The 23,988-nt window shown below is 45.6% G+C and overlaps 1 protein-coding gene across 2 annotated transcripts in view; it reads right to left on the reverse strand.

Annotated features, from left to right (window-relative positions):
* LOC144110619 (vitellogenin-6-like) overlaps positions 1-23,988 on the reverse strand; it is a 143,836-nt gene that overhangs the window by 2,606 nt on the left and 117,242 nt on the right. For both annotated transcript variants that reach the window (XM_077643644.1, XM_077643645.1), the window contains 21 exons: positions 23,704-23,838; positions 22,603-22,803; positions 21,321-21,506; positions 20,396-20,538; positions 19,528-19,711; positions 18,305-18,489; positions 17,295-17,463; positions 15,778-15,948; positions 15,002-15,202; positions 14,105-14,325; positions 13,335-13,441; positions 12,483-12,772; positions 11,852-11,972; positions 10,748-10,994; positions 8,384-8,672; positions 6,016-6,228; positions 4,427-4,711; positions 3,259-3,396; positions 1,996-2,223; positions 741-1,032; positions 185-342 (listed from right to left, as the gene is read on the reverse strand). In XM_077643644.1, coding sequence (XP_077499770.1) covers positions 185-342; positions 741-1,032; positions 1,996-2,223; positions 3,259-3,396; positions 4,427-4,711; positions 6,016-6,228; positions 8,384-8,672; positions 10,748-10,994; positions 11,852-11,972; positions 12,483-12,772; positions 13,335-13,441; positions 14,105-14,325; positions 15,002-15,202; positions 15,778-15,948; positions 17,295-17,463; positions 18,305-18,489; positions 19,528-19,711; positions 20,396-20,538; positions 21,321-21,506; positions 22,603-22,803; positions 23,704-23,838 — 4,164 coding nt within the window. The remainder of the gene's footprint in view (positions 1-184; positions 343-740; positions 1,033-1,995; positions 2,224-3,258; positions 3,397-4,426; positions 4,712-6,015; positions 6,229-8,383; positions 8,673-10,747; positions 10,995-11,851; positions 11,973-12,482; positions 12,773-13,334; positions 13,442-14,104; positions 14,326-15,001; positions 15,203-15,777; positions 15,949-17,294; positions 17,464-18,304; positions 18,490-19,527; positions 19,712-20,395; positions 20,539-21,320; positions 21,507-22,602; positions 22,804-23,703; positions 23,839-23,988) is intronic.

The raw sequence follows: 23,988 nt of genomic DNA on the forward strand, positions 1-23,988 counted from the left end.
ACCTTAGTTCAAATACTGAAGCCTAAAACTGCACGCTGTAATCCTCCACGTAGGCTTTGTCTTTAACGAAAGGCGTTTCGTGATAATAAAAATATCCAATATAGGTTGAAACGGTCAGCTGGTTATGTGGTCTGTTTTCAGTAATGAAGCACACTCCTGGGTGTGATTGCCCGGCAGTTTTTACCTTGGGATAGTTGGCGTTCTTAGACTTGGCTCCGAGCACGAGGAAGTGTTGGTTTTCCGAGCAGTCCTTCGCCAGTACTTTGTAGCAGTCAGTGTCAGGCAGGTCGTATATGACTTCGTCGAATGTCTTGATCATCGGGCCTTGGGCATCGCAGAATCCTGACGGAAAGAAAGCATAAAGACGCCTGTAGCACTCTGTATTTCACTCACCAAAAGGAAAGTCCCTTTGAAACAACTAGGACAAGTCATTTAAATGCCGCCTTGCGCACGTTGTAAATATGCCAATTCGTTCTGCCGTGCCGAAAGGTATTATACCGGTGAACACGGTGAAGCACATAGTATAAGGAAAAAATTAAAGAAACTAGTCTAGTACAGAGTGTAAAATCTGTAAGCAGGTTCCCAGTTTTCTTCTTAATGGTGATATAGCCTTATTCGTTTCTGAATGCAGTTAAGAGAATCTGCAGCTGGCCTGATTATCTGCTTCTTATCTCTGTAAATAAACTCGCAGAGAGCGGATTTGGAGCGCTTTTGAGAGAAAACCGGCAGAGGAGACTCACGGTGCCTGAAGAGCGACGAGTACTGCTCGAGGTTGGAATACTCGAACATGGGGTAGAAGCGTGGCGTGATGAACCAGGAGGGCAGCGGTGCCTGCTTGTACTTGATGTTCTCCTTGGGCAGGGTGACGTGCAGGTCCCATATGTCGTTGAAGACGCTCACGTTGCCGATGATCCGCATCTTGCCCACGGGGTTGACCACGTCGAATTCCTCCACGTCGTACAGCCAGGGGAAGTAGCTGTAGCGGATGTGGCGCCGGATCTCGTGCATGAACTTCACGAACTCCTTGGACAGCTGGAATGGGGCAATGGCGAATCTCCCATGAAGCGAGAGTGGTTGTCGGTGGTAGGCAACCGTGGACGGAGGGAGCTTATTTCGATGATTGATTGATTGATTGATTGATTGATTGATTGATTGATTGATTGATTGATTGATTGATTGAAGAGTTAAATAGCGTACGAAAATTCCCGGAGAAGCAGCCCATAAGTGATCAATAATTTTTCCAAAAGACATTGCCTTTAAGGCATTCGTTGAGTTCCTCTTTTACGATATGCTTAGTAACCCGCATCAGACCACGAGTTTATCGGTGCTTCTTGGCTAACGGGATAAACCTACTGCTAACTCCGTGAAAGCTGTAAAGGTTGATGACAACTTGAAAATTTAATAAAGAAAAGATTCCATCTTTACTGCCTTTTAGTTTAAATTTGCTACGCTCGCAGAACTTCTCTCGTTACTTTCCTGAGACGTATGCACATTGCATTTAAACTAGGGGCATAACTCCAATGCTTCAGGTTTTCTTCATAGACAACGCAGCGAAGAAGCAAGTAGCGCTTTGTCGCGCACCATGCTGTAGTGCACGCGCTGGCTCAGTTATATAGATAGCGTGTGAGCCGGAGATTGAGTACTGCAAACACAAATACCCCTGTATGGGAGTAAAAAGGGAGTAAGCTGTCCTCTAGCGCACTCCCGTTTATGAAAGGGAATGTGCTAGAGGGCAGCTTACTTCCTTTAAACTTCTTTGCTGTTTAGAGCGTGTTAGGCTATCCTTAGTCGTCGTGGGGAGCAGGGAAAAACTCAAAGAAACCTATGGGGACATGGCTGTGGGACTTAGCATTGCAAGGAACCAAGGAACAGGACTACAAGTTTTAAAAAGTAGGAAATGAATAAAGAAGCCACATTAATTTCCTGGGAAAGGTCCTAATTTAAAGGGAATGCAAATAAGATCTATTTGAGCCCAGAGAGAGTGCGCATACTCACGTGCTCATACTCGATGTCGGCGGTGACCTTCTTGAGTTCGCTGGCGTCGAAGAGGAACTCGTCGCAGGCCTTGCTCCAGGGGATGCCGTTGCTCGCGTGGTATTTGCACTCCTTCCACAGCTCGCTGTACGGGTTCTTCATGAACTTGCCCACGGGCTCCTCGTGGTCGCGAGTCGCCAGAAGGTGCTTCTGTTCCTCCGTGTGCTCCCAGATGGCGCGCATAGTGATCTGTAAACACGCGGCCAAGATCCCACCTCGTCAGAAGCGCACGGAACTCGGCACCTTGACGTAAAACCTTCGAGGGTCGCCGGTGTATTGGAACTCAAAGCAGAAAGGGGGGCTGGTGTGTTGGACAATAGGCATGGCATGTTTTCTAAATGCACAGTCACGCGCTTTCCAGCTTCTCACGCCGGTTGTAAGCGCAGGTGAGCGACAATGTCTCTTTCGGTGGCGATGTCAGGGCACTTAGATTGCATTAGCACTATACGTGATGTGAGGTTTCAACCTCCTCACGCGACTGAGTGACGCGATTGTAATCTTTTCAAGGCACTCCGGTTTGGCATCTTCATCGTCGCTGCACCTTTAGTGATGAAGCGTATGGGTACGGTGAAAATTAAACAACGTCATCCTACGCAGAAGCCCCAGCAACTAAATTTAAAAAAAAATGATGGACGATCTAGCGTGGCTAGGCCAAATGCCTCCTCGGTTATCACTTTGATTTCGGTTCGGGGCTCGACTTAAGACGTCAATGTGATAGCGGTGTGTTCTGGGTCCATTGCGCGCGGATCGAAGTTGATGAATACGGCGTTCAAAGCAAAACGCGAGAGACTGGCAGTTAAACATCGGGATGTTCTGCTACGGTGATGACGTAATGGTCTCAAGCAGTGGCGAGTGAATCTGAACTGTTTAGCGCCGCCACGTGTTCGAAACCCACTCAAAGTCATAAAATACTGCTGGCAGGTTACAACTGGTAGTCAGGTTCCCACCGGGAAGAGGCTTCGAACAAACGAACATCGCCGAAATGTATGATTACGAGTTTTAGTGCTCGCGCGCTATAAAAGTTGTGGATTTGTGGAGAGCGCAGTGTTGGGTTCTTAAGTAGTACTACGAGGCAGAGTTGAGTGCAGTTAGGATATTTGCGAATGAAAGAAGCCGCATGAGGAAAGGAAACTGCGCGTGGACAATCGATAGACAACGAATCGTCTTAATGTTAGCAGAAACCCTGAATGTTTTTTTTTTATCATGGAAGCGGAGCGTACTCACCTTCTTGTCTGATTTGCAGTCCATTCCGAAGTTGAGGTCGAAGTTCGTGCTGATGGCATGGCTGTCTGAAACGAGGTCCAACTCGCCGATCTTGACGTAGTCGGTCGGCGGGAACTTCATGCTGCCATGGAAGCAGACCTGAGACGAGCACAAGGGCTAAAGTTTAGCGACGCGGCCGAACGTTAAGAAATAATGAGTTACGGTGCCTATACGTCAGCCTTGGCCGCACGGCTGCGGAAGCCATTGAAACGGCCACCCTAAGCTATCAATTACGAAGGAAGAACATCGCGACATTCTTCGTCCGAGTTCTTGCATGTATACTTTTTGGGTATCTAAAACCATCTATAACTATTTGTCGTCGAGACCTAGCGATGTCTTCAAATCCCTCTTCTTTTTTCCTGTGCCGCATGTTTGTTTTTTTTTTAGCGGAACGTACGGAACACTGACAAACCACGACATCACTTGTTGCTCTCATACATATTGGTGGTTAATGGGTTCATTGCTTACATGATGCAGCCACGTTTGGGAATCACCAAGCCGTACGTTTAGTTACCGGCTGAACCCGTTTTTCATGCTTTATTGCCCTCATTACATCACAATCGATGACAGGCAGCTCTGAGAGGAGACGCTGCCATTAACTGAGAGTTTGTGCAGGGAGCACGGCTGAAGCCTGCTCGGCGCTGACTACAGGTGTTTCGTAATCAAAAAGTAAAATACTGTTTACAGCTGGGCTAGAATGGCAGTCACAAAAAAAAACAAAAAAAGCTTTGGCACCGAGCGCACTCAATCCGGGTAACAATTCGCTCGCGAAAGACAAAACAGCCTTCCAAGGTGAAAGGCTGTGGACAAGTTGTTATACACACTGGTGGGGTACTGTTCGCAGCGCAGACCAGAAACTTATGCAAACCTATGTGCAAGAGAGGATTACTGTACCACGGTGTGTCCTGCTTTGTATAAATTTCTATTGAAGCAATTCACAATTTGCAGTTTTTATGGGATGTGGCTTTCAGCCCAAATCGGACATTGCTGCAAAAGCGGACACGGACGCAGTGCTGGAACTGTTTTTCTTAATTTTAAACTACTGATATCTGAGTCTACTCTTCGCAGTTAAGCAGCGCGTAGTCGGATATATGAGGAGATTTATCGGTAGTATTTTTGGGCACTATACCTTTATGGGATCAGTTTCCCCGATTGCGAACGGCGTGCGGTCGTAGATGAAGTTGATGTTGTGCAGGAGGAGGTCTCTGGTCCTGGTGTAGACCAGCTCGGAGACGATCTTGCGCTCGCGCTGTCCTCTCAGAATCAGGTCGGCGTCGATGACGGTCGTGTAGGAGCGTGCCTCGTCTCGCACCGAGAATGTGGGGTCGCCGACTTGGGCGGCGTACTTGGATGTGAAGATCTGGTTGCCGCGAGTCTCCGGAGTCAGGAAGTTCCAGCGGATGTTGAACTCGACCTGGCCGAAAGAGGAAGTCAGCATCTCGATACAATCGCTTTTTCTGTTCAGCAAAAGGCGCAGTAGCGAGCTATATCTCGGACAGCATTTTCAGTTGCAGTTAACCCTCGTTATAACGAAGTGCAAGGGGCCCAGCGATTACTTCGTTATAGTCGAAGCTTCGTTATAGCCAGTGTTGACCGAGCTTCCAAGGGGAATGTTCATTCGTTCATTATATTCAATATTTCGTTTAAACCGCTTCGTTATAACGAGGTTCGGCTGTATATCTGGTTATATACTGAAGGCATTGTATTGTACCTGTGCCCATTACATGTAAAACGATGAAGCAATCTTCAAATAAATAGTTTCTCCTGAGTTCATGAAGAAGCCTGTCATTTTTTACATGTAACTGGCTGCTTTTCTTCCGCTTGGTACTAATTTGTCTTGTGCTCTAGCCGCCTGCAGATGCACAGCAGAGAATAGCTGACAATGTTTATCAACACGTCTTCTTTCTTTCGACCATGTTTCTTAAGCCAAACAGGCATCTCATAGATACGAAGTGTTTTCATTTCAAGCTGTCTGCTACATCCCGTATCGTTTGCCATGTTTTCCTGAACTGCACTATTCTTCCTGGCCTGGGTCTGTTCAGCTCTGTATATTTTGCTCACTGACATCACACTCCTTTGCTCCATGCCTCTGCACTACGTGGTAATTTATACCCTTAATATATCCAAGCCTTTTATGTAACTGCAGGAATCAATGCATTTCGCTAGTGCTGCTCACGTTGTTAATAACTTCAAGTATCTAATCTGATTAAAACCTGTACTAAGTCTTTACCGCACGAGAGCAAATACAAAGCTATAGCATGGACAGGTGACATGCGCGACACCGCAGGGTTTACCGTTTTAGAGCTTTAGAAGTTTGGGAGCAAGGACGGAATGTGTTGATAGTAAGTCTCTTTTCCCGGCTATTTCAGCTGACCTGAAAGACGCGGGTTTGAACCCGGCCGCGGCACCCCGATTTCAATGGAGGCAGAATAACAGAAGCCCGTGTCCTGTGCGATGTCGGCGCACGTTAAAGAACCCCAGGTGGTCGAAATTTCTGAAGTCTTTCACTACGGCGTCTCTCATAGACTGAGCCGCTTTGGGACGTAAACCATCATGAACTAAACCGGCCATTTCAGGCTATTTTGACGGTTAACCAGCCGCCAGCAGTCTAAGTTCGTCCAAGCCAACTGCCGGGCATGTGAGTGCCCGCCTGCTCACGCAACGTAACTCAGGGTAACAAAGAAATCCTTCACGCCAGTAATGAAGCCAGGCCCTTACGTCGCTGGTGATGTCGCGGTTGGCTGGCGTGAACATCACTTCCAGCTTCCTGGGGTGCCACATGGGGTTTTCGGAGATGTAGTCAAACTTCTGCTGCAGGTCACCAAAGTACCAGAAGTCCATCCAGGATCCCCAGAAGTCGTACGTCTCCAGGTAGTGGCCGTCCACCTTGATGCCGACGCCCAGTTGGTCATGGAGATATTCCTTCTCGAACTGGAAGTGAAAAAATACAATTACCACGATTATATGTGTCCTCTTGTAATAGATTATGTGTGCCTTTTTGTCATTATGACTGCCCTCTTGGCTTTGAGCAGAATTTTGTCGTTCACAGTTGTCTTTCAAGACGCCTTAGGTGGTAGCGCACGGCTACTGAACAGGACGTATATTTAATGAGCCTTCTTTCAATGGGAAATCTGCAAGCCTACTTCGTGGATGGAAATGGATATAAGGATAGAAACAGCGCAGCGATGGGTGGATAGCAAAGTTACAGGAGTATAAAGGGCAAAGAAAACAAACGAACTAAAAATCAACAACTAGTTGAAAGTAACGAATGAAAGAGGGGAAATTGGCATGCTCAGGACATGCAGTGCCCAGAACTCAGAATCGGTTATCTGTCAATTTGCGGAGGGGAGGAGGATTAAGTAGAGGAAAGCAGAGTCTAAAGGAGCTAGATTAGGAAATTGGCTCAGGAATTGGCTTTTCTTATATGCGGAAGAATGCTGAATAAGGATTGATTGATTCATTGATTGATTGATTGGTTGGTTGATTGCGTGCGTGCGTGCGTGGCCGTGGCTGAGAAAAGACAGGTGATTATAGGATCTTGAAAGAGGCCATTGTTCTGCAGAAGACACAGGCCGGCTGGCGAAAATTTCCCGTGATGAATAGCCAGCTACAGCGTTACACTGTTGGAACATAGGTTGCGAATTCGACCCCTGAGCACGGTGGCCGTATTTCGACAGAAGCGATGTGAGACAAATCTTCTCTATGGGAACTGTGTTGCAAACTTAGAAATTACACTCTATGTGGTGTGGAATACATCATAAGGCCTCCACTAATATTTTCTTTGTGAACAGCAGCTATGGTTTCGACTGTGAAAAATGAATTGTATTTGGTTACCTCGCTTTTTTTCTCTCTCCTATGTTTTGTTTGAAAAACGAGTGGAAAGTTCAACTAAGAGATGCAGGTTTACCTGCCGCGGTGGCTCAGTGGTTAGGGCGCTCGGCTACTGATCCGGAGTTCCCGGGTTCGAACCCGACCGCGGCGGCTGCGTTTTTATGGAGGAAAAACGCTAAGGCACCCGTGTGCTGTGCGATGTCAGTGCACGTTAAAGATCCCCTGGTGGTCGAAATTATTCCGGAGCCCTCCACTACGGCACCTCATTCTTCCTTTCTTCTTTCACTCCCTCCTTTATCCCTTACCTTACGGCGTGGTTCAGGTGTCCAACGATATATGAGACAGATACTGCGCCATTTCCTCTCCCCAAAAACCAATTATTATTATTATTATTATTATTATTATTATTATTATTATTATTATTATTATTATAAATAACGCGAGTAAATCATTGGGGAGCCTACAGGCAGCGGCTCGAGAGTTAGTTGAGCCATTAAGATATGAAGTAGTAAATTTACTGTGCATAGAAACCTAGTACAGGTTCAACAAACAAGTCCGAAGTAGAATTTTACTCTAATTTTTTTTCGGGGAAGCGTGAATTCTTATCAAGCGCTAACTACATCTTTCTAAACCAGCTATATGTCGCGTCATTTCTTTATGACTTTCTTCAAGCGCCAAATATGTCACCCCTATTGAAAAAAAGCTGAGCGACGAAAGAACTTTAAATCCATTTTCCTCTGCTTGTCGACTTGGTGATTTTACAGCGACAGCGTGTTATCTAACTTGAACAAAATTGAAAGCCTAAGTAATCACCCAGAAGTGAAGCCACCAAGATCGCCTAAGATAAAAGGACAGAGGCCAAATAAATCATCACCAGGGCAGCGTTACAGAAACTCTCCCTGCCTTTCATGTTCCTGGAAAATCTCTCAGCCACCCAAGACTACACGTTCTTCGGCCCGTACACATGAAAAAACGCTCCCCACCCTGCCCGTTCTTTCTTCCACCGTCTCCAATCCTCACCTGCATGCCACAATTGGCCTGAACCCTATACTAATCTGGAACCTTTTTGTTCCCATTAGATCCTCCATTACCCATAGCCCTCTTCACCCAACATAGTCAGATATAGCCTCGGACCAGTCTGCAGTGTGTTGTAGTGAGCTTGGTGCAGAATAACTTCTATGTTTGAATATGCGTCGCCGTACAGTTCTTTCTTTCCCTCCATCTCAGTCCCTGAGAGCTTCTCAGAAGTACTGACCTTGTGAAGGTCCTCAGGCAAGAAGATGTCGACCCTGGTCTCCTCGTGGACGACGGGCAGGGAGTTCTCGAAGCTCTCGACAAAGCTGAACGGCTTGAACTCGTAGTGGAACACTTCGTGCGGAGTGATGGGACGCGAGTGGATCTTGAACTTGCGATCGATGAAGTTCAGGCCGGTGTCGATGTTCATTGGGAAGGAGACGGCGCTGCGGCTGTCGTAGCCCACACCCACGCTCACCTTCTCGAAGGGCAGCAGGATGCTGGCCGTCTCGATCATGTGTGCGTCGTAACTGCCGAAACAGAGGGCGCCACACGTCAGAACAAACATGGGCGGGTGTTGCTCTGGCCATTCATTTGGCGTTTAAGAAGGCATAGGCAGATGTCTGCTGGAAATTTCAAAAGTTTTAAAGTCATGCGACAATACTGGCCACGCAAAAATTTTGAAGTCTTACTACCTCGGATTGAGCGCGGTGAGATGTATCCTTCTATATACAAACATAGCCGCCATGCTAAAGGCTAAATTAATCTTTAGTAGAATAGGCATTCTAAAAATTTGCATCAGTATGTAATAGTTTATTTGCGGAAATCCCTGTTAAGTTTTTTTTTTAACTCTGTCCACCATTAATCAAAACTACGCTGTGTCAAAAAGCGACTTTTCATTCCATTATGTTTAGTACGTGGTGAGTATACGAAAGAAACTTTCTTTCAAAAAAAAAATTGTTCAAGACCACACATGTTGACTCTGGAAATTATCAGTGATACATATGAAGGCTTGAGAAACAAATCATGGGACATCGATTGCATAGAAGCGAAGGAAATGCGATAGCATTCTTCTTTCATAGCCACTCTATTCAAGTTCTGATTCCAGTGCCTTTCGCTCGCTAATCTATTCCAACTCTGGCTCTATTTCAATTCTGATTATATTCCATTTATGATTCTGTTCCAGCTTTGTTCTATTCAAATTCTGATTCTATTCTTATTCCATTTCTATTTGTAATCGCTTCTCTTATTAATTTTTGCTCAGTCATTTTAGTTCGGCCTCTTTTTCCTCTCCCATACAAGTGGAGAGGGGGAAGTCGCCTTCAACTCACCTAGCACGGTTGGTTAGTGTGGGCGTCTACAGACGCCGATGCCAGTCAGTTTTCGCCTTCACGGCACTCTTATACCCCTGTCACACGGCCAGTTTCAATCACCCTCGAGTCGAGGGTCTTCGAGATTTTCAATCGCCATCGAACTCGCCGCTGCTACACGGCAAATCTCAATGGCCATTGAAATGGTTCTCGTGTCTTACGCCACGGATGTGTGGCGCCAGAATCGCTACTTTGGATTTTGCAAAAATAACAAAAATATTTGACAAATGTATACTAAATGCTGAACTACACGCATACGCGAAAGTCGTTCAAAACCCTTTTAATTGCACGTACGCGACGGACATATGCAGACACTGCTGTAGCCACTCTAATACAAGACGAGCCAAAACCCAGCCAATCCAACTGCGTCGGAGCGCTGCTTCGTCAGGCTTAAGACCTGGGAAATCGCCTTGATATCTGAAAAACAAGAGCTATTTGTCTCTTGAAACCTTATGCGAGGGTAAGAATGGGCAAATCGAAGGCGAATACAACAGCTTAGAACACGATATTGCTTTGAGGGATTGGCGACAAAGCTGTTATCGCTGTGAAGCGGGCGGGCAGGGTGCCGCCATGTTGTCAACGTTAAGTACGCAAGCAACGCAAAGATTGCAACGCAAAATTAATGCGCTTATTGCGCTTAAAACAAGTCTAATATAATTTTTAAAAAATTTTACAGACTGCTTGCATTAAATTTTATGCGAATAATGTTTCTTCATGTTTTTGCACCGTGAATGTGTCGTGTACGAAAGTGCGCTTGGCGCCGCTCGAAGCAACGCTAGCAACCTTGGGCAGCGCTCGAAGGCCCTCGAAATCTCGATGGAGTTCTGCGCTACTCCGTTGACTCGATAGGCTATTGACTCGATCGCCATTGAAACTGCCCGTGTGGCAGCGCTCGATCGCCTTTGAGTCGATAGACTATCGGTTCGAGGGCCCTCGAAATGCCCGTGTGACAGGGGTATTAATTTCATCGCTTTGGAAGTGAAGTATCGGTAGCATCTCTCAGTCACCTTACAAGTGGGCGCCCGGTATCACAGTCAATTTCAAGTACTGCGGAGAGGATGAAATATTTATATCGAATGAATGGCGTCTGTCGACAGTCCTCTCAGCCGTGGCTGGATTTCGGTGGAGCTGAACGAAGTTCTCTACGTTCGTTAGGACATGCCACGTGGTCAGCCATAGCACGCGAACCAAGGAGTGCGCATATAGAAGAGTGGGCGTGCGTACGGTCCACTTACAGCATGTGCCCCTGGATCTTGGCGCCGATCTCCTCGATGTATTGGCCGTCCTCGGCGACCTTCACGTCCAACTTCATGTCCTTGTTCTTGAAGTGGGTGAACACGGGCTGCTTCTGTTCCAGGTAGAAGGGCAGTCCGAGCTCGGTGGGCAGGAACAGCGACATGTCTTCACCGATCATGAAGGTGCGGACCTTGAAGTCCTTCACTTCGCCGGCGAAGTTCTGGATCATCGCGAAGGGGTCGGCTCCTGCAAGGTTGGTGAGTATAAAAGAGTTGTGAGGCAGGTTGGCGTTCGCGGAATTGACGTACCAGAGCACTCCCAGTTCTGTTTTCTACCGACAGTGCTTCTGGCACTGAATTTCCCACAGAGGGGACGTGCCTCGTAGCTAAGTTCTGTTCATCAAGCCCCTATTTTTTTTATAGAGGTGTGAGTTGGCTGACTTATCACATTTTCGATTGCGCTTCTGAGTAGGTGATGCCAGAGCTGGAGCTTGACTTTTTTTTTTAACTGAGTGAAACATTATTTAATTGCCCTATCAACTTTGCGCGAGCTCATCTCGGCAGCTACGACAACTGCTCGAGCAAAAGCGATGTGCTCAAACTCTGCTTCCAAAAGCTATTTCACGTTTGCACCCTTAGAAGGCATATGAAATATACTGCGAACAAGGATACTTCTGTTGCTCTCTGCTTGTGAGGCGTAGCCTGGCTTCCCAGCTACATATACAATCGGCACCGGTATGTTACTCACTCATGCTTCATGCAGCGCATTATCATTAGTAAATTGAAGCATTTGCCCAGTATTCACATGCGCAATGCGAATTATATCGGCACTGCTCTGACATGAAGTCTTAAAACACTTTATTTGTAGCAGTTCAGTACGATGTACGAGGCTATGCGATTATCTGCCCTCTGTAGATATTCGGACAGATTGTTAGCATAGAAGAACGCATTGATGTTTACTGCATTCAGTAAAAAGCAAACCAGATTCAGGCTGAGAAATCACCAGTAGGGACGAGGCCAGCACACATAATAGCCTAACATCTGCCGTAATTGATACTTGCTCTACGAAACTGCAGCAGCGAACACGGCTGCATTTCGGCTCACCTTCAGTGAAGAGCGGAGCCAGGGTGGTCTGGTTCAGAGTGAAGCTCATGATTTCATTGTTGAAGGCAACCATTCGGAAGTTGACGTACGCATCTTCGTAATCCCGTGTCACAATGTGCAGCTGCCAGCGGAGGAAAAAGAAAACAGTTCACCTTGTGAGCTTGTCACTTTCCTTCGTTATGCATAATAAAGTTTCAGCCTGCTTACTTAGGTGCCTAATATTCCCGGTATTTTATTTATATTCGAATCAGTTAAATTTGTTCAGCAATAAATTAACAGGGACGCATTATGCGTCGGCATTAGAAGCTGTTGATGCCCTTACCGGAAATGACGTTACATCTGTTCTGGTGACGCCATATCCCTACAGCCAGTGACAGACCACACATTTTTTCCCGATGAGGCTTTTAGTGCTACGGCATTAAAATTGGGAGAAAATATTAGCTTGATTCTTAATAATTGATATTTACAAATGTGCTTCAGTTATATGGATACCTGGCCTGTAAGGCAACCTAGAAAGCTGTGCCCAGCGGCAAAAATAAAATTTTCACGGAGAAATCACGCTGAATAAAATAACGCAATCCGTACAAGTGCAAAGCTAGTTGTTCCGTGGTGTATAGACTTCTTCGCTTACGTTCTGGTCGATCTCCTTGACCTCCTTGTTGACCGAGATGTCACGTGTGGGCCTCTTGCGGCCGAAGAAGTTCCACAGGCTGCGCTCGGGGTTCACGTCTCCGGTGACGCGGGGTCCGTACACCTTGTCGAGCACGTGGTCCAGGCCCCAGCTGTCGAAGGTCATTTCGAAGCTGTGGTAGTTCATGTTGTTCTTGTACTCGTTGAACTTGAGCATCACGGAGCGAGGCAGGTAGCTGTCGTTGGCCATGATGTACGAGAGCATCGTGAAGCCTCCGTAGTCGTACTCGGCTGGACAGGGAAAAAAAGTGCAAAATTACAAATAACCTTCACGTTCTACGCGACAAAGAAAACATCATGAGGGGAGCTGCCCTAACTAGCAAGGACTCTTTCTTTTGTTGTTTGTGATAAAAAGATGTTACTCTTAGTTGTCACCTAGACACAGTAGAGTTTCCAGAAGTTCATTCTTGATGCCACACAAATGTATCTGAACGCTTTTTAAACGCACTTCTTAGTATCTTGGTATGAATTCAAAGCATTTAGTACAGCGCAGGACTACTGCTATATTCAGCACACCAAGCTGATATTACTAACAGGCGGTTCCGCTCGTAGCACTGATTCTGTTTTTAAACTTGTACTTCATGCGTGAACTGAAGCCTAACTTTGTTTTTCTAGCACTATTGCTTTGTTCTGCGTTGCTTACAGAATTTTATGCACAAGGCCAAAAAGCTTGTGGGCACATACCAACCGCAGTGGGTATGTCGGTATGGTAGCGGTTGGTATGTAACCAGAAATGTCAGACGTGTTGCAAAGCACTAGGTTTATAAAACATCAGGTGCAAAGCAACGCTTACGCTCGTAGCCAGAGTCCATGAGAATCTTAGAGTAGGTCCACTCATTGATGTCCTTCAGCACTTCGCTCTCTTCCAGGATGGGCATCACGTACCGCAGATGTTGGGACCTTAGGACGGAATTGTAGCCATGAGAAACGCTGCTTAAGAAAGGCAACTAAATGGCTTAAACCAGCAGCAGCTGTATGAAAACTTATTCCTGCTAAAAATGGTTTTTTTTATTAATTAAAGAACGACTGTTTTTGGCGCTTAGGTGAAGCCTTCTTTAAATCAATTGCAATCACAAAATCTGCAGCAGCTGCACACACACCACTGAAATCATGATAAGAAAGCCTGCAAGTTTCAAGGCATTAGAAACCTGCGCTGCCTCCAGAGTATCGTTTCGCTTTACATCAATTCTGCTGTGCCTCCAATGTGTCGTTTCAGCTTAGAGGACATGAGCTGCAAACATCCAGGGCTGCGAACATATCTGCTGCCATTATAGAGAATTACGAATAACAGCGTAGTTGAACTTTGCCTTCTAATCCTTCAGACACGGCTCTCATTGTAAAAATTTATTCTTGCTTGGAAGAAATTTTATTTAGTTTAGTTCCATACACAACTAACCATGCACCTGACATGCCGCGGATAACATTGCCTAGATGTCCTCTGTTTCAACCATTCGAGGCCCACAAATGCTTAAGGAGTCACAGCTTTCTCAGGACAGCTCTACGTTGACTGAATAACTCAGGACAGCTAATCAGGAGCGTCTTGAGGAGCATCTTTGAACTTACAGGTCGAAGTGGCACGGGTATTCTGACTCGGCGAAGCTCTTGAAGGAGGTGTAGACGTATGTGATGACCTGCGTGTTGGGCTCTTTCGAGATCAAGTCGGCGGCGATAGACTTGAGGAGGTAGAGATCGGGTTTCGTCCTCATTATGACCGAGAAGGCGGCCAATCGAATCTCGTGCGTCTCCGTCCAGTTTCGGTAGATAGGGAGAACAATCTCGCGCACCTGTGTGTCGAGATGCGGCACAGAAACCAGTGAACCACAGAAAATAAAAAATATCCAAGTACTGGATGACGTGCTTTAGAGCATTTTTACGTATAACGATGAATTCCCATCAGAACAGTGTGAAACGCACGAACTTAGCACAGATAATGTGGCTAGCTTAGGATCAAAATCCACGGAATGTCGAACGTCGCTATATAATACACAGACCCGCAGAAAAGAAAATTAAGCATGCTGAAAACATTGCTGGAGTAATACCCAAAGTTATGTTCGTTTAGGGTACAAATGCGTACTTCCATCAGCACCCACTTGACCCCAGACGCCGCAATTAACCCTGATATCTTATAAGCATTACTATTGTCATATTACAGATCCGATTATGAAGCACAGCTGCACCTGTATTGAAAGCCGATATCTGAAACAACATTTCAGATGAGAGCCGTTTCCATTCTGTCAAAGTTAGCATCCTACAAGTTGCAACGGCGACTAGGTGCTTCCGGCCTGAGTCGAGTGCATGTTCATGCAAACCGTGTGATAATCTGAGATTCAAAACAGCTCGCGTCTTTGCATTTTTGTTAAAGGGCCTTAATTATTGTGCATTAGAGATATATTGTGATCGGGCTTGCCCATCAGAAACGCTCGCTATGGACAACGAGCAGAAGGTCAGGTCTCTGGGTACCTTCTCTGGGTACAGGAAAGCTGCCTTGCTGAGGGACCAGATGGCGACCATCCTCAGGTGAGCCGGGTACTTGTTGATCTTGTCTCTGGCATACTTCTCCAGGTAGTCCAGGGACTCCTTGATAGCGAATTTTCCGGCTACTTTGATGTAGAGCATCCTCTCGGGAATGCTCATCTCTCGGTCATACACGGGTATCAGGTACTGGGGAAAAAAAGGACCTCAATAAATCTTTTCCACTCTGATGTTCAAGGAATGTGAAGTGATGTGCTGTTTGGCTGCTTCTACGACATGCTAAGCTTAATAGCTGCATATTACGACCTGTATATCTTATGTAAAAAACACCTATATGAATGTTGCCATTCGAAAAATAAACGTTAGAACCGTGTCAGAAAGAACCGTGTTGGAACCGTGACAAAATGTTTGGTCGTTTTGTCGTAACGACAGATTTTTCCGTTATTTTGCACTATTTTTCTTCATCACAGTGGTTTCTTCTGAAGGACTTTTTACATCCTGTTCTGTAGTACTTTGTGTAGTAACTACACGAAATTCTGTGGTGCTACAAACATTTCTGTATTTGAATAATTTCATGGGCAAAAATATTGCAGAAAACCTATTGTAAAGACAGATATTTTTCAGTTGTGTTTTTCGGCTGAGTGCCTTAGCTTTTGGCCGCATTTTCAAGTCATAATTCGGCAGCGTAAGATTTACTGCACTCGCAAAGGCTTAGCTTTATCGGGCTCTCAAACGAGGGCTCTCAGAAAAAATAGGGTTCTCACGTTGAAGTACTTGGTAGCGAGTTCAGGAGTGCAGACAGCGTTCTCCTTGGCATCATTCCAGGTGTTGTGGTAGTCGACGATGCAGGTCTCGTAAACCAGGGTGCTGAGTGCCTTCAGGCAGGCCGAGTGCAGAGTAAACGTCTCCTTCACGTAGCTGACCTCGCAAAGGCGCTGCAAGCAAAGAGAACAACGGACACGTCAGACCGTAATAGCCATTCTTAGAGGGTCAGCATATAATTATAGGCTTTAGGCATTTGCTTTCCATAGGCTGTTTTGTCTCCATCTTGCGAAGTGTTGTAATGTAATTTTGTTTCGCTAGGAACTATTTTCAAACCATCTGTTAGTGAAAGTCTCGCAGATACCGGCGATGTGCTTCATGACAGCACATTAAACGAAACTGAGGCTACTTCAGGACGGCGATGCCATGACCTTTTTCTACGACAGAACGACTCACAAAAATGAGATCTGCATAAAAATAACGCATAAACTGTTTCCGCACACACAAAAAAAAATCTTTAATAGAACAGCCGTACTTGTTCCACCCGCTGTGGGCCAAAAAGTCAGTCAACCAATGGCTTGCTAAATATTAGCCGTTGTCACACAAGATGATACGAGGACCACCTTGGGCCGAAAGCGTCGTCAAATGTCTTGTCTTTACCTTTGTTTCATAATTTTTATGAAATAACATGAAATGAGGCCAAAGGAGCCACAGATTAGAGGCCATGTTGAGGCCTGCCTGTGTTCAGAGATAGCTTCCTTTCAAGCATTTGTAACTAGTGAAGCTCTAAGCCTAACCCGAAATTCAGAACCAAAAATTGTTTGAGTCTTCATCCCTGTGGCTGTTGGGAAACTTTCGGCGTTTTTTCCAGTGTTATTTTGTAGCTTTTATTTTATTTATCCTTGATGTTCTTCGGTATCAGGGAAGACACACCACTGGGAAATTTATCGAGCCGGTCTGTGATATAGTCAGGGGCGATCAAAAATTTTTTCTTGATAAAATGTTTTGAAAAGTGGAAAAAATTCACTGTATGCCCAATTTTAGATGTGAAACTCCATGGCGAATAGAAAATTCTTCGATCGAAACATCACTGGCTGCACATCACCATTTCATTATTTGGTCGCTCCCTAACATGTCATTCCATGCGAATTGCTTTGCCCTCCTTCCATTGGCAGCTGGCGGCTGTCAGACCAGGACTGATAGCCAATTGCCGGCAGTATATCTGAAGGGGAGGGAACAAGGAGGTAGAAGGATCGTTGCAGGATACAACCCGTAGTCATCGTTATTAGTCGGAGAATTCTATTCAGACTGCACACAGGGCTGTGTATGGGTCGTTCTTAGTTTCCCTTATGCTCGACTTTTCAGATCCATTAATGTTAACAAGGCTATGCTGACTGCTTCAACACATTGGTCCCTGATCACTTCTCTGACTTAGCCTTCCCCGCGGAAAACTACGAAGACAGTCTACCTTTCTCGGAGAATCAACTACAGCCAGAAGCATCACTGCGTAGGCACTCACGTAGAATTCGTCGAATAGGATCTCGGTGGGCTCGCGCAGGTGCTGTGGCATGTCGATGAGCAGCTCTGAGGCTTCGTCCTCGTCAAGTTTCTTGCTCTGGATCAAGTGCTTGGCGTACATGAACGACGGGTTGGTGCCGGCAGCCGTGAGCACTTCGAGGAAGGTCTCCCTGTGTCGAACACAAAAGAGAGCACAAGTGTTTCACGTCCAGAGTGGTTCGTTAATGTTGAGCTTCTGGACAGGACCCTCCACGTGCAAGCATCGAAGACGAGGATATAGTGGCATTCTCATACGGTGAAATGTATTGGAACGTGCATTAGCCAGTTCTTTTTTTTTCATTAAATAGTAAGCGCATCTGGACATCTCATCGTTTTCGTACAAACACACCGCTGAAAACAAATCCTCCTGCACAGACAATGGCTCGCAGGCTGAGGCTTGCAAATCAGCCCTTCTTCAATTGGTTTCGAGTTGTGAAGAACTCCATCTTGCCCGCTCTTTTACTACCATGGTTTGGTGCAAAACTTATCTGCAAATCGCCATTCCTGACTTGAAAGTGAACAGAAATATACGTTAACCGCAAGCTTTCTGCCTTATAAGCTTTCCACTAATAAGCTTTCGGTTGATATTATGCATTCATTCGTCCAAACAGTAATAGAAGCGTGAAAACGTTCCGTCATTTTTGTTGTACATACACCATCATCAACCTAACTACACCCACTGCAGGACAAAGGCCTCTCTCATATCTCTTCATTTACTTGTGGTTCTGTCCCAGATGCGGCCACCTTGTCCACGCAAGCCTTCCTATTTCAACTGCCCACTTAATTTTCTGCCACCACCTCCTACGCTTGCCTACTCTTGGAATCCAGTATATCATTATTATCCTCTTTAAAACGGCGTTTCTCTTAGGTATTTATGCTGCGTAACTTGGCAATGCTGCCACGGTCCACTTCTTTCAAACTATCAAATATCACATTTGTAGATCGGGAGAGGCGCGGACCGGGAACACGTACTTGTGGTCCGAGGAGCCAGACTCGACGTAGCGGTGGTAGAAGTCGTCAATCTGGTTGTAGTCTAGCAGCACGAAAGAGTAAATGACCTCGAGGAATTTGATGGGCAGTGTGTCCTTCTTGATGGCTTCCTTCAGGTCTTCGTCACTGAAATCCCACTCCACAAGGTTCTTGAAGAGCCGGCCCACCTGCGAAGAGATCGTTCTGCATCACTCGTCATGGCGTTACACGTGACCTCTTCAGGATGTCTGTTTTTCCAGTTCAGTTTTCTGAACGCTTCGAACTAAGAAAAATTGTGAACATGGCGATGATAATTGTGATATTGTGATCAGGATTTTAGGACTTTCGTTATGTAATATTACAATTATCATGATCACCATATTCACATGCAGTGCGGGAAAAAAGTCTCCCAGCTTTCTCTTTGCTTCTCTCTCATCTTACCCTAAAATGCTGTCCACTGACTGTTTCTATCATGTACAGTCTTTGTCAAAATTATAAAGGCCAAGGGATCTCCTTCTGTGCCACGCTGCATGGTCCGTTATGCATCGCCAGCCTACTCTCGTCCTCACCTCTCCGAATGTTAGGACTTCCACCGACCATGCAAGAGCTTCACTACACGGCGACGAGTGAAACACCCCGGTCTAGTTACTTTCGACACAGGCTGTATAACATACCTCCCTGCTGTATGAACCAGATCGCCTGCCCGTTAGCGCTTTTCCCGTGATATAAGTTTTGATCTCCACATCTGTTTGCTCCTTTAACACGTTGCCCTTTCTTATAATTGAGCGTCAAGCTTGGCGCATTCCGCTCGTAACCGAGCGCGCCAGTGACGCGCTCGGAGAGAAGTGCTAGACGACGCCTTACTAAAGCACTCAACTGCAGCTTAAAGTAAATATTTTCCTCGCTCCTTCGTCCAACGGTTCCGTAAACTGCTCGATAACTTTGTGCTCGATAAAGCAGTCAATAATAGTTTCTTTTTAAAACACATGCTTCTTATTGCTTTATCCTACTTTGAAGATCCTGAGCTGTCAAACACCATTAGCGCGAGTTGATATTGCGTAGACCCGTTCCTGCTCATCATGACGGTACTCGCGGGTCGTACCAGTTGGCTAGGCTTTTGAGTTTGGTTAGCGTCTAACTAAAGCTACCCGCGCGCAATACATTCATGGCCGATTCAAGTAGCTCCCTAATTTTCCCTGCCCCTGAGCATTTCCCTTAACCCGTACCTCGTCAACATCTCCCTTGAGCCCGTATGTAGCGACCAGCTGGTGTTCGCTCTTGAGGTCCACTACACGCTTGCTGCCATGCTCATCGGAGAAGAGGAAAGTCAGCTTGGGGAACGTCACCAGGTCCTCGTTGAAGACCAGGTCGCTGACGCTGTCGCGGATCTCCACCAGGTGCAGGGTGCGGCTGCGCACCGGAAAGCAGAGTTAGGCACAGTTGATCACTTAAAAAAAGACACCCGCATTCGGTGAATCTTTAATCATATCTTTATCGTCACCAGCCGAGTTAAGTACGGCCTTCGAAACAAGTTTTATACCTCTGCTGTGAACCAGTGACGGCCATTTTAAGCCTACGCATCATGTGACGTCGGTTCGGCTGATCCGCTGGCGATCCTGATGGCATTTTCTTTTCCTCAGTATCTGCCCAGACACTTTGTAACTGTATCGTCAGCTCTAATTATTGATAGTGTTATTCGTAAAGAACGGGATGTGCTTGAACCTCCCACCAACTTTGTGATGATACATAGGTCACAACTGTGGCATTATATGCGTAGACTCCGCTGCGAACCATTCTTGAAATTTGGATTGTAACATATCACTCGTGATAAGACCAATGCACCGGAACCGCAGACCGAGCGATACATATTCTGCGGAAACACTTGACTCTGCTTCAAATTGCACATTATTTTTACCGTTTATTAAAATAATTTAGTGCGTGAGCGGGAACTTGTGTATGGTGGCCGGTTAGCGTTTTAAGGCTCTAATTTTTTTGCAGCTCTGGACAGATGGCGAGGCGTCGCAAACGAAGCCCAGTATTCCTAACGCACGAGTGGGCGCGAGGCTTTAAGTTTTCATTCAATCATAGACTTACTTAAGCAAGATCCTGATGATGTTTCCATCAGGAGTGTACGGGCTGTACATGATCTCGCCATCGGCAATGGCGTGTTCGATGATGAAGTTGTGCCGGGTACCCCGGATGTCATAGTAATAAGCGGCGTTCGATGTCAGCGGGTGCTGCAATTATGAAAGAAAACCGTAATCATTCAATTCAATTCTTTATTTTCCCTTCTTCAGAGAAGGAAACAGGACTAAAAGCCGCGACAGCGGCTTGTCTTGCATCCTGCCTGCTTGCAAATTGGCACACATACAGATACGGCTCTCGTACAAGTGTATAACAGATAAAAAAACAAAGCACAAGTTTTACATGTTAAATTAGTCACTAAGCATACACAAATAAATGAAACATAATAGATTTGAATACAGTTGTTAGCGAACGAACACTCTAACTCAAATGACTGAAACAATAGGCATCTCACGTAAGTAAACCTGATAAAAAGAACTTAATCTTTGAATTAGAGTTACAAAAGGTGTCAAATAAGCTGCTTATCAATGCTTTCAATGCTTAGCACAGGATCGGTCGCATATATATTTTTTTTCGTAGCAATTTTACGTTTTGAACTGCCCCAGAACAAACAAGAAAGCTTTGAAATCAGTGCACCCTATACGTAGTACTTACACGCATCGAGCCGCGGTGCTACTGTTGGAACTGTGGTTCCGCACGATAGTACCCTTTCATTGCCGCCAGCGAGAGAAGAACAAAAAGTGCTTTATGAGGTCGCTCGTCCGCTCGATATTGTCTTACTAATGTACGAAATTATACAAAACCACAAACAAGCCTTCATTATCTTGAAGAACTGTTGCAAGTATTTCATAGCTGTCGTTCACTTGTTTACTCGAAGACTAATAGGAGATTTTCTGAACAAGGAACTGCCGGAATAGCAACCGTGTTCACTCACAGTCTCGTCCCCGGTGCAGTCCACGCAACGGGTGCCGTGTCCCATCCCGAAGAAGATCTGCGGCGTGTTTCGGCACTTCTTGTAGTTCTTGATCTTGGTCACGTTGAGGATGCTGGCGAACGGATTCTCTGGGTACGCGGTTTTCTGGATGTCGTACAGGGTCTCGCATTCACCGTAAATGCCGTCCTGCGAAGCAAAACGGAGAAGCTCAATAAGTGCAGCACTAATTTTCCTATTTAAAAACACAATAGAAAATTTTCTGTTGCCACAACAGATTTTCGTGTAGTATTTGGGGCCGGGCGACAGCAGTTCTTGGAGTCACAGCAGGATCTTCTGTAGTATCGGGAAGTCGTCTGTCGTAACGACAGATCCAGTTCTGTCGTAACAACAGCATCTTCGCAATGCTACAAAAAAGCTTCTCGTAATGACAGGAGGACAGATTTTTTGGTCTTATTTTGGGACTGGTTCTGTCGTATGTTTCGACTAGATTAGGTTAACTTTAACCTAATGCTCACCTAAAAAATCGTTTATTCTTATTTACAACAATTAGCATGGTAAATTTCATTTTCACGCGCCGAAAGCGGTCGCAGAGGCTAAGCCATACACCACCAAGCCGAATCAGTTTCGTTGATCAACAAGTCGATATCGTGGTGCTAAACAATAAACACTTAACAATTTTTTATTGTCATAACTTTTTATAGTATACGAGACATCAATTTCATACATTTTGCTTTCCCCGCATGAAAAATAGCTTCTGTCAACACGAATTTATTTTTCCTGCTTGCTTACGCTCTGATAACTCCGCCACAATTATGAGCACAGCATTTTCTTCTGACAATTCATGATATGTCATTTTACAACCTCGGACATTCACTACTTATTTCTTAATTCATTATTAGTGTTTGCTTTCAACCAGACATGTAATCATTTTGAATGTATCATGCAATTGATCGAACGCTGGTCATACTTTGTCAAATTGCGAAGGAACAGCTTTTTCCCTGTAGCCCATTTTCACCACCTGTATTCTTTTCATGAAATAAAGGTTTAGTACTTGATCTAATAATTTAGGGCTTCATTGATTGTTTGGCTCTGTTCCACAGCAAGATAAACTTCACTGAGGTACGGCCCATGTCTTAGTGTGTTCCTTTGGAACTTAAGGACCGATTAAACTTCGAAACGATTCAGACACTCTCTGCTTCCATGAACTCTCTCTCTCGGTCTCTCTTATAATGTTATTGTTAGAATTGCGCACGTCTGTATACAAGTTGTGTAATCAGCCTACCTCGTAGATGCGGTACATCCCGGGCAGCTCCGTACGTATTCCGCCGATGCAGTTGCCCCGTTCGCAGTCGGCATAGAAGGCCTCGTCCCTGGGCAGGATGGCGTTGTTGCCTTCCAGATCCACGTTGAAGAAGCTCACGATGGCCTTCTTCAGGTTGATGGACCACACCGGCTCACCGCGCGTCACTTGGATGTTCATCACCTAAGGTGCAGATGAGACATGGAGCCTAACTCGTGATGAAGCGTTCAGAGAAGCAACGTAAGCAACGTAGAGAAGCAATGTAAAGAAGAATTTCCTTTATACTTCCCGGTTGACAGATATATTCAATTAGGCTGAAGCATTTGATCCTCGTTTTACGTTCTTTTTGGCTTTTTATTTGCATGGGCCGGGACAAAAGCAAATGGAACACGCTTTGTCACCGAGTTACGCTGGCATCAGCAGTAATGAAAATGTTAGCGTAGTATGTCGTCGCGCGAATGAGGTATGGAAACTGGTTGATCCCACAAGATCTGCCATTTATGCAATTCGGTTTTAAAGGCACGCTTCGCTTACTTCTAGCATCCTTTGCACGCTTCAACGTGCGACCGCACCGTACCACTTGCAGTGCATCTTTCGACTCATTCTTGTGCTCCTTATCTTCTCAGTGCTTTGGTAAATACTGAGAGAGTTAGTTGTCCCGAGTTTTTTAGAACACATATTGAACGTCCTGGGACATGTGCTACGTATTCTGGCACTTAATAGAATACTCAGAATATGTGCAATAGCAGGCGCCTACTACCTATTATTCAGCTGACTGTTTCACTGTCTGTGGAGCTCGATGTCAGGTGAGCATATCTGAATAACTCAGCTGTCTGATGTCTTTCACGCAGCACCACCGCTTGATACAGCTTAAATACGTTGAGAAGCTTTGCTTGCTGGTTTAACTTCTATAGTACGAGAAGTTTTTTCCGGGGGCGCTCATCACACAACATCGTTGCGTCATTTAAGAGTACTTAATTTGTGGAAATGGTCCAATATGATCTTACACGCAGGCACCCATTACTGGCTCATTTCCTTCTGACGCAAACCTGAACACATCAGCGGACAGGCTTGTGTACCGACCTTTCCGTGGTCGTAGCGGGCGGTGAAGGGCTTCTCAATGAAGCGGCTGAGCTCGTCAACCGTGCGGTAGTTGAACGGGTGCTCGTAGAAGTCCTCCACGTCTTTATGAACCTTGTCGATTTTCATGTCGATCACCTAGGTGGAAAGCGAAAAAAAGGCGACATTTTGATCTCTCACAATTATGTGCTGACGAGGAATCTTCATATGACTAGCTGGTACCAAAGTCATGCCCTAAAACAAATTCCATACACAGAAATTTTCAGGAAGCAAGCACAACGCCCATGC

The sequence above is a fragment of the Amblyomma americanum genome, chromosome 11 (assembly GCF_052857255.1).
Source record: "Amblyomma americanum isolate KBUSLIRL-KWMA chromosome 11, ASM5285725v1, whole genome shotgun sequence".
Lineage (NCBI taxonomy): Eukaryota > Metazoa > Arthropoda > Arachnida > Ixodida > Ixodidae > Amblyomma > Amblyomma americanum.